This window comes from Acomys minous (genome assembly GCF_964271855.1).
Source record: "Acomys minous genome assembly, chromosome: 5".
Classification (NCBI taxonomy): domain Eukaryota; kingdom Metazoa; phylum Chordata; class Mammalia; order Rodentia; family Muridae; genus Acomys; species Acomys minous.
The window spans coordinates 114,323,656-114,333,537 of NC_140494.1; the positions used below are offsets into that span (position 1 = coordinate 114,323,656).

General features: G+C 46.2%; 1 protein-coding gene and 1 pseudogene across 2 annotated transcripts; one reads left to right on the forward strand and one right to left on the reverse strand.

The window, feature by feature from the left end:
• Positions 1-26: 26 nt before the first annotated feature.
• On the reverse strand, positions 27-1,033 carry LOC311598676 (annotated as a pseudogene). The gene has a single exon. The product of its transcript is annotated as an uncharacterized misc_RNA (transcript).
• Positions 956-9,649, forward strand: PSMA4 (proteasome 20S subunit alpha 4). Its single transcript, XM_084783953.1, has 9 exons — positions 956-1,097; positions 2,470-2,495; positions 2,728-2,770; positions 3,214-3,376; positions 5,958-6,035; positions 6,515-6,603; positions 7,687-7,817; positions 8,433-8,556; positions 9,249-9,649. The coding sequence occupies exons 2-9, from the start codon at positions 2,493-2,495 to the stop codon at positions 9,401-9,403; spliced, it is 786 nt and encodes a 261-aa protein (XP_084640079.1). The 5' UTR covers positions 956-1,097; positions 2,470-2,492; the 3' UTR covers positions 9,404-9,649.
• The last annotated feature ends 233 nt before the right edge of the window (positions 9,650-9,882 follow it).

Sequence of the window (9,882 nt, forward strand, 5' to 3'; positions counted from 1 at the left end):
ATCTGTGAAACAGGCTCCCTATGTAGCTGGCTTGGAATTCATAGAGCAAATCAGGTCCTGAGTACTGGCCAGGTTCAGGCATGCAACTAATTTCTAAACTATCCCCCTTTAAAAACTCAGATCCAGAGCTGGCCTTGGTGGTGCATGCCTTTAATCCCAGCATTAGGGAGGCAAAGGTAGGCAGATCTCTGTGAGTTCGAGGCCAGCCTGGTCTACAAGCGAGTCCAGGACCGTCAGGGATACACAGAGAAACCCTGTCTTGAAAAACAAATAAGCAAACAAATAAAAACCCAGATCAGCCAGGTAGTGGCACATGCCTGTAATCCCAGCACTTGGGAGGCAGAGGCAGGTGGATCTCTGTGAGTTCGAGGCCAGCCTTGTCTACAAAAGCAAGTCCAGAGCAGCAAGGCTACACAGAGAAACCCGGTTTTGAAAAACAAAACAAAACCAATCAGGATCTTGCACCCTACACAGAAGACTATCCCTGTCCAGTGGACTGAAATGACTACAATATTGAATCAGACAGTCAACCTACTAGCTACTTCAACCTCAAGATAGACACAGAAACCAGGTAAGACTGGAAGGGAGAAACACATGAAGAGGATTCTTAAACTTAAAACGAGAGTTATCCCAATTAAAGAGTTGGTTCTGAGAAAGGAAAAAAATGAGGCTAAGAGGCAGGTATAGGGAAAAACTGTTAAGGGGCAAGGCTGGAATAGTAAGCAAACCAAATAGAGCACTTGCTACTCTGGCCTCCGTTAGAATGGTACAGAAGAGAAAGTGAAAGTGGAGCGCAAAGCGTAGGAGGAATCCGGGTTCCACTTTCCGTTGGACAGGTTCTTCCCCTCCTTCCTCCAAACCTCCTCCTTTAACACCGACCCCAGCCTAAGCCGAGACTGCGCTTCTCCACCGTCCACGTGGGTAGACTGTCCCCGCCCCGGCACCAGGAGGACTTCCGCGTCCTCGCTGCCCCGCCCCCCCTCGTAGTTCTGCGCACGCGCGGGAGCCATATTCGCCCCGGATGCTTGGCCATCCGTGTTCGTTCTTCTTCAGCTGAGTAAAGCGGCACTGATCTGCACCCTCACTGTCTTCCTCCGGTGAGGCTCAGTCTCTTAGGACCCGCGGAAGCGAGGTCGCTGTCTCCCGGGCGGGGGCCATCTGCGTGGAGACCACGGCCCAGGCCCGCGGCCGCCACCGAGGAGCCGTGGGCACGATGACTTTGCACCCGCCTCCTCGGTGACCGGCCTGCCGGGGACTGGCCGCCGTCGGGTATCCCCCCCCCGCGCGGCCTGGACGGCGAGCCCGGGCTCTGAGACCCACCGGGCCGGTGCGAGGGGGTGGGGGGCGGCTTGCGACCCAGCGAGTCCATTCGGGAAAGTGGAGCTGCGGGGAAAGTCCAAAGCTTGCGGCGCCCGCGCCAGGCGTGGAGGTAGCTGTGTTCACAGTCGAATCCGAAACCCGCCGTGGCCTCCTGGCTGCTGTGTTCGGGGCCACCTTTCTGTTTCTCCTACGTGTTGGAGCCGACTCCCCGGCAGGTTAGCTGCCCCTCACCGTCTCTTCGGCCTGACAACTTTTCTAAAATGTCAGTCACTTCCTATGGTCCTCGCGCCCAGTCCGTCCTTCAGTGGAGCCTCCTTGAGCAAGAGATAAAGTTCAGTTTTCACCTGGGCGCGCAGACACCGTCAGATGTCTGCTTAGCTTTCCAGCCTCGAGTGCTGATACCCTATTATTTGGCAACGTAGGAATTGGACTCTGAGGTGCCATTTTTTTCCTCTAAGGCAGAGCTTCCATTGTTGGCTTTCAAAGAAACGGAAACGAGGACCCTTCCCTTACACCTCCAAATTTAGGACATAATCTGACTTAAGCAGTTTCTCTCTCCCCGTTCCTTCCACCACCACCCTCTTTTTGGTTTTTTGAGACAGGGTTTCTCTGTGTAGTCTTGGCAAACCTGGACTCACTTTGTAGACCAGGCTGGCCTCGAACTCACAGCGATCCGCTGCCTCTGCCTCCCAAGTACTGAACAATTTGTCTTTTATCTGTTGAATCTTATTAACAGTGTATTAACCTTTCTCAGCCGTTTCTAATTGGAATGCCCTTCCCTTCACACTATTCCAATTCTTCCTCCTCAATGTGAGGCTTCTCAGCCTATTTTTGCTTCTCCCATCTGTAGTTTACTCTCCTCTGTGTTGGTTTCTCAAAAACTTACTTCCTGGCCTTCCCATTTTCTCACCCCAGGCTCCGTGCCTCTTCCATGTTGCTTTATGACCGGTGTCCCCCTCATCTGGCCGCTAGATTCCGAGCTGTCCAGGACACACTTGGTTTACTCTCATTGTGGTGTCCAAAGTCTGCTCTAGTTCCCAGCAGTTCAGCGTTAGCTGAGTGATGGTGTGTGGATCGAACAGTTTAAAAAGTAGGAGCTACTTCTTAAAGTATGATTTTTATTTTAATGATCCTGCTCTCCTTTCACAGGAATTACATAAAGTTCAGAAGCCATGGTGAGTTCATGACACACTTCATCTAACTTTTGCCTGGTGAACGTTACGGCTTGTTCGAAGCTAACAGACTGACATGGGAAAAGTGAAACAGAAGGGGGAATGAGCGTTGAATGAGGTCCTCCTCCTTCCCATGGAACTCAGCCCCAGCATTCCACTGGGTGGGGTTTGTGGGCTTCCAGAAGTTAGGTTCCTTCCCCTGAGCAGGCATCATCTCTTTGTTTTTCCATTGCAGTCTCGAAGATATGACTCCAGGACCACCATATTTTCTCCAGAAGGTAAATTAGAAAAATTACCCTGCTCCAAAGAAAGCTGGGGTTTTTTGTTTTGTTTTAAGTACTGTGGTTTTAGTGTTGGGGTTTAGTACAGTGTTTAGCTACACACGTTTTGGAGTTAAATTCGTTCTGTAAGCCGGGCGTAGTGGCGCACGCCTTTAATCCCAGCACTTGGGAGGCAGAGGCAGGTGAGTTTGAGTCCAGCCTGGACTACAAAGCTAGTCCAGGACAGCTAAGAATGCACAGAGAAACCCTATCTCGAAAAACAAAAACAAATAAATTCGTTATTTCTGCACTTTGAATGAACTCTGTCGCCAGGTTGATAACATCGTGCATTGTTGAGTAAATGTAGGGGCAGCAGTTTTCACCTGATAGTGTCACTGCTCATTTCCCTTGGATCAGTGGCACAAGAACACAGAGGAACCTTGTGTTTCACTGTTTCGTAGGTCGCTTGTACCAAGTGGAATATGCCATGGAAGCTATTGGACATGCAGGCACCTGTTTGGGAATTTTAGCCAATGATGGAGTTTTGCTCGCAGCAGAGAGGCGCAACATCCACAAGCTTCTTGATGAAGTCTTTTTTTCTGAAAAAATTTATAAACTTAATGAGTAAGTGAGATCTTGGGGAAGGGTTTGAACTGTTTGTACTTTTCAACATAAGTAGGATTTGCATATTTAGGGAAAGGTCCTCTGTGAGATAGTTGAATTGAGTGTGTGTGTGTGTGTGTAAATTTGAGTATTTGCTTTATTTTGCTTATAACCTTGTTGAAGCCCATTTATTGTATTATGTCTCAGTATGTTTAGTATGTGTATAATTCACTTTTAAGTGCAAAACTATAAACACTTACACAAAATAGCATTGTGCTGTGGTAAGAGTATGCACTCACTGGTCCATCAATACAAGGTGTGATGTTGTACCTCTTATTTAACTTCTTGAGGACTCAGAGTTGTGAAATCTGATGAAACAAAACAAATGAGTGAGATACACTAACAGTGCCTAGTGTAAAGCAGTCCCTCAAGCTACTGTTTAGAATGACTATGCAGGAATTCTGCAGAATTATTCTGACTCTTTACCAAAGAAGGTGGCTCTTGGAGATGCGGGCACAGGTACAGCCTGACTTCTGTTAAATTTGAGTGCCTGCAACTACAGAGACTTTGCCTTCAGTGGTAGGCGGTAGGCCTACTGAATACGTGTCACTGGGCCTGTTTAGTTATTTGTTTATTTATTACAATTTTGGGCGTGTACGCAATGCATACCACTGTCACATCCCATTCCTGCCGTTCCCATCCCCTTTCTCCTCCCCACAGATCTCTTACTGTCTCTCTGTTTTGATTCACTGGCATTGCCAGGGCCGTCTGTGCAACTGTGGGTTGAGTCTGGAGGGCTTAGCAGTGGGTACATAACCAAAGACAGTGAGAGCTTGCCTTTCCCAGAATCTGTCGGTAGCCAGTACTTCCAACATAAAAGGTAGGATCCTACGAACTGCTTCTTGGCTGCTTACCGATGGGGCTGGTCTTGTCTGTGCCCAAATCAGTTGTGACTTCATAATTTGAGTTGTTGCAGCCCTTCGCTCTGGCTTCCTACTCTTTATTTTTTAAACATTTATTTATGTATCATATATACACAGTGATTTGCTTGCATGTACACCAGAAGAGGGCACCAGATCTCATTATAGATGGTTGTGAGCCATCATGTGGTTGCTGGGAATTGAACTCAAGACATTTGGAAGAGCAGCCAGTGCCTTTAACCTCTGAGCCAACTCTAGCCCCTGTCTTACTACTCTTAAGTAGTTGCTGGCCCCTTTCCAACGTTCACACACCTCAGAGAGGGAATGGTTTAAGAGGCTTCTTTAGGGCTGTCCCACAGCTGTCATTTATTTCTGCATCGTGGGCAGCCATGAGTCTCCGCACTTGCGGCACTTGAGGCTTCTTTTATTAAAGCTGGGATCCATTTTTGTTTAAGAGTAGCAGAATAGCTGGGTGTGGTGGCACATGCCTTTAATCCCAGCACTCGGGAAGCAGAGGCAGGTGGATCTCTGTGAGGTTGAGGCCAGCCTGGTCTACAAAGTGAGTCCAGGACAGCCAAGGCTACACAGAGAGAGACCCTGTCTCAAAAAAACAAAAAAAAGGGGGGGGGGGATAGATATTTAGAAGGCTGCAGGCTCTGTGTCTGGGTTAATTAGCCATCAGGAGTGCATGCCCTGCATGAGCCTGGTACCCCGGGCCTTTGGGTACACTTATTTGACATAGTGTCTTCTTCCACAGAGTCACTTTAGTCTCTACTCAACAACTTGTGTCCTTGTTCAGGCATAATCAGAGTGGGTGTCTGGGCTGTAGAGAGCCAAGGAAGGTTTTGGGGAACAGGCAGAAAAGGGAGTACATGCCTAGGCAACTTCTGAACTTCCCCACCCTCGTGTCCCCTCACCCCTCATCTTTCAGGTCAGGCATTGAGTTATACCCCAAAGTATGAGAGGGTCTGTCTATCCAACTAAACCTTTTTCTATGGTTCCTTACTTAGCTGCTTAGTTAGTGCTCCTTCTCGTGCCCTGTTTCCAGATGGCAATAATAAATACATCTGTTGAAGGCTTCAGGCTGCATTGCTTATCTTTATGCTGAATGACATTAGGTAAACATCTCCTAAGACGATTGTATTTTTGTTGCCTGTTCTTGAGGGTAGTCCCTGTGAGCCGAAGCTCGTGAATCCCTAAAAGATGTAGGTGCTTCATAACACTTAGAAATGCCCTGGCTGTAGAGCCTGGTGTGGTGGCGCACGCCTTTAATACCAGCACTCAGAGATACAGAGGCAGGTGGGTCACTGTGAGTTCGAGGCCAGCCTGGTCTACAAAGCAAGTCCAGTACAGCTAAGGCTACACACAGAAACCCTGTCTCAAAAATAAAAGAAGGAAAGAAAGAAAGAAAGAAAGAAAGAAAGAAAGAAAGAAAGAGGGACTAGAGAGATGACTCAGGTTAAAAGCACTTAACTGCTCCTCAGAGATTCTGAGTTCAGTTCCTGGCAACCACATGGTGGCTCACAACCATCTATAATGTGATTTTATGCCCTCTTCTGGCATGTAAGTGTACCTGCAAATAGAGTGTTCATATACATAAAACAAACAAATATTTAAAAAGAAAAGAAAGAAATACTCTGGCAAACATCTGCTTACAGTGGCTTTTTTCTTTTTTCCTCAAGGGACATGGCTTGCAGTGTGGCAGGCATAACATCTGATGCTAATGTTCTGACTAATGAACTAAGGCTCATTGCTCAAAGGTATGGACGGAACTATCATAACATATATAGCACGTGAGTCAGGTGCCTCCAAGGAAAACTTTCTTTTGCAAAGTTTGAAGTAGTTTTAAAAATTCATAACTTGAGCTGGGTGGTGGTGATTCCCAGCACTTGGTGGCAGAGGCAGGCAGATCTCTGAGTTCAAGGCCAGCCTGGTTTACAAAGTTAGTCCAGGATAGCCAAGGCTACACAGAGAAACCCTGTCTCGAAAAACTGGGGAAAAAAAACCCCAAAAACCCACAAAAAATTCATAACTTGAAAAGTATATTTTTTCTAATCAAACTTACAAAATACTGCGTACGTAGAAAGAGTATTAGGATGTTGGATGTTTTTGCCCTCTCCTCCTTATTCAAATTACAAGTGACGGCTGCATTTTCCTCATTATTATATATTCCTTGTTAGAGAACATTTTCTTGTATATTTTAGAGAAGCCTGTTAATATGCCAATCTCTTTACCCTAGGTACTTATTACAGTACCAGGAGCCAATTCCGTGTGAGCAGTTGGTTACAGCACTCTGTGATATCAAACAGGCGTATACACAGTTTGGAGGTAATGCATGTCTTTGAAAATACTCGGAAAACTGAAAACGTTTTATGAAGAGCAAACTTTTTGCTTTGTTTTCTTCTGCATTAAGGTTTCTTGAGGTAGTTATTTTGTTTTTGTTGAGTTTTGGTTTTGGATTTTTAAAATACATTTTAAAAATATTTTTCTTCTTTGAGGCTATCATACAATGAATTTTGATAGTATTCACTCACCATTTCCTTCCAGATATTCCCACTTCTCGACTCACCCAACTTCCTGTTCCTTTCTTCCCTCCTCCCCGCCCTTTAAAATCCATTGGTTCTGACTGTGCTGTCCAAATGCTCTTCAAATGTGGGACCTGCACTAGAGCACTGTCATCCTAAGGGTCACTCCGTAAAGAAAGCTGTCTTTCTCTCCCAGCAGCTACCAGTCGCTAGGAACTCCTCAGCTGGCATGCCCTGCGCACCTTCCCTCTGCGCTGAGGTCTTGTCTAGTGCTGGCCTCATCCATGCTGCCACACTGTGTGAGCTCATGTGGAGCTGCCCTGTTGTATCTGGAAACCACCTCTGGCTTTTACAGTCTCTCTCTCTGTTCCTTCTTCCTTCATGGTCCCCCAGCACTGGAGGAGTGATTTAGGGCTAAGCATTCTGAAGCCTCTCACTCTCCACACTGTGTTTTGTTTTTGAGACATTCACACTGTGTAGCCTGGATTCAACTGGAGCTCACTGCAGGCCTAGCACAGCCTGGCGAACGCTGGGGCTGCAGATAATGCCCGCCTCCTGAACAAATCTGCTTCCACATGTCAACTGGCAGCTTCACCAATAGGATACTACAAAGCTAAAGTAACATTTTCAAGTCTGAAACAGATTCTTTTTACATAATAATGAAAATGAGCGCTGGCCTTCTGTGTCCTCATTTCCCTGCAGCCGGAGTCCAGCTCCTAGAAACAGAGGTGGAGTCTGACTGAGCTTATCTGTGGTGGCCAGAGCACAAAGCACTTACGCATGCTTAGCCTCACAGAAAGGCTTCGGCCACAGCCACTGACAGCTCTAAATTGAGATTGTTGGCTTTCAAATTTGAGATTATTGATTTTTTTTTTCTTTGCTAAAGGAAAGCGTCCCTTTGGTGTTTCTTTGCTGTATATTGGCTGGGATAAGCACTATGGCTTTCAACTCTATCAGAGTGACCCAAGTGGAAATTACGGAGGCTGGAAAGCCACGTGCATTGGAAACAACAGTGCTGTGAGTACTTGTGTGACACTGAGGGCTAAGCAGACCTGTAGTGTTGGAATGACACTGAGTGTTAAAGTTTTCAACATAGCATTTGATAGCATCAGTTTCATAACCGCCTCAATGTGAAGGAAAATGCCTGGGATTTCTAGTGCTGTTTCTTGGAGAACTTTGTAGCTAAGTGTTAGTTGTTGTTTGTTTGTTTGTTTGTTTGTTTGTTTTTTGGTTTTGGTTTTTTGAGACAGGGTTTCTCTGGGTAGCCTTGGCTGTCCTAGACTCACTTTGTAGACCAAGCTGGCTTTAAACTCACAGAGATCCACCTGCCTCTGTCTCCCAGGTGCTGGAAGTGCTAGTTTTCAATTATAAGTTGTAGAAACAAACCTTTTTTTCCTCATGTAATTTCACTCCTGAGCTCCTAAGGACAGTTCTGTTGAGGGTGAGCCCAAGATAAAGGTCCTCTAGAACATTCCTCTCCTCTTCCCCCATCTCACGTCCGCCTTCCCTGCTGTTTGTACTACTTACAACGTCAGTATCAATTCAGGCATTAATTCTTCTAGACTAATCTGTACCCACCCGAGTGTGCACACGCAGAGATTTGATGGAGCCTGTCTTGGTTGGTTGCTTTAGGCCGCTGTGTCGATGCTGAAGCAAGACTACAAGGAAGGAGAGATGACCCTCAAGGCAGCGCTGGCTCTGGCCATCAAGGTGCTGAATAAGACAATGGACGTCAGCAAGCTGTCAGCTGAGAAAGGTGACTGGTCTCCTCCTGCTTTGTCTAGTTGAGTGGGGGGACTGAGTAGCCTTATATCTTTAACAAGTTTTAGTTCATTGAAGCTGCTGCTTAGGAGACACTGAGGACTCCATGGCTTTACTAAGCTCAGCCTTGATGAACTGTAGAGCTACAGTCCTATACCATAGGGCTTAAGGACCTGAGCCTAGTGTAACCCCTAATTTGGAGGTCCTGTATCACTGGCTGGCCTTGAACTCACTGCAGACCAAAACTGGCCTCAAACTAGCATTGATCCCCATGCCTGTGCCTCCCTCCCAAGTGCTGGGGTCCCAGGTTGTGCACCACCGGGTCTCATGGGAGCTGCTTTTTAGATCATTGAAAAGAAGTTAGAAAAGTCCATAAAGAAGTGTTGCTTTGTTTAAATATTCCGTCTTGTTCCTTCTGGTCAGCACAGCTTGTGTGAGTCAGTTAACAACTGCTTACTCGAAAGGTTGCTAAGAAAGTTACTGGGTGAAGAAAAGATCTTTAAGTAAAAGTTAGGGTATCCCAAGAGCAAAGGTATTCTGTCCCCTTAAAAATGTGGGTACATCATTTACTGTAAAACATGGGAGAGCAAGGAAAAAGCCAAGCCCCGGTAGAGAGCAGAGTAACCGTGTTGACCCTTGCTTGTTGAGTACCTCTGCCTCTGATATAAAAGTCTGTGTGTGTTGCAGTGGAGATCGCCACCCTAACGAGAGAGAGTGGAAAGACAGTGATCAGAGTCCTCAAGCAGAAGGAAGTGGAACAGTTGATCAAAAAACATGAAGAGGAGGAAGCTAAAGCTGAACGGGAGAAGAAGGAAAAAGAACAGAAAGAAAAGGATAAATAGACAGAATCACGGATTTTATAACTCCTTAGAGGAACCAATTCAGTTAGAAGCTGTCCTGGCCTTCCAACCTAGAAAGGTTTCCTTGTTTTTTCTTCTTTAACTTGCCCGTCGGGGAAATAGGACATTACATACTGAATTGGGTCCTTGTCATGTCTGTCCAGGTGGATGCTTTATTGTAATGATGGACATCTTTATAAACATCTTAATCTCAACAAATAATTTTTTGGAATAAAACTTGGAAAGATTGGTTATAGTGAAGGAAAATTTTCTCTTTAGCAGTAATTGTCAAAGATATCACAGTTGGGGCTGGAAAGATGGCTCGGCAATTATGCGTGCCCACTGCTCTTACAGAGGACCTGCATTCAGTTCCCAGCACCCATACTGAGTGGGTCACAGCCACAACTTCTCCTAAGGGATGCTGTGCCACTCTGCAGTCATATACCCACACACAGACACACATAATTAAATATGAGTAAACA

What these genes read in the sequence shown, in the direction of transcription:
- PSMA4 (XM_084783953.1), top strand. An exon ending in GCATTGGAAACAACAGTGCT is followed by an intron (nt 7,818 to 8,432) that starts GTGAGTACTTGT and finishes TGGTTGCTTTAG; the next exon opens with GCCGCTGTGTCGATGCTGAA. An exon ending in CAAGCTGTCAGCTGAGAAAG is followed by an intron (nt 8,557 to 9,248) that starts GTGACTGGTCTC and finishes TGTGTGTTGCAG; the next exon opens with TGGAGATCGCCACCCTAACG.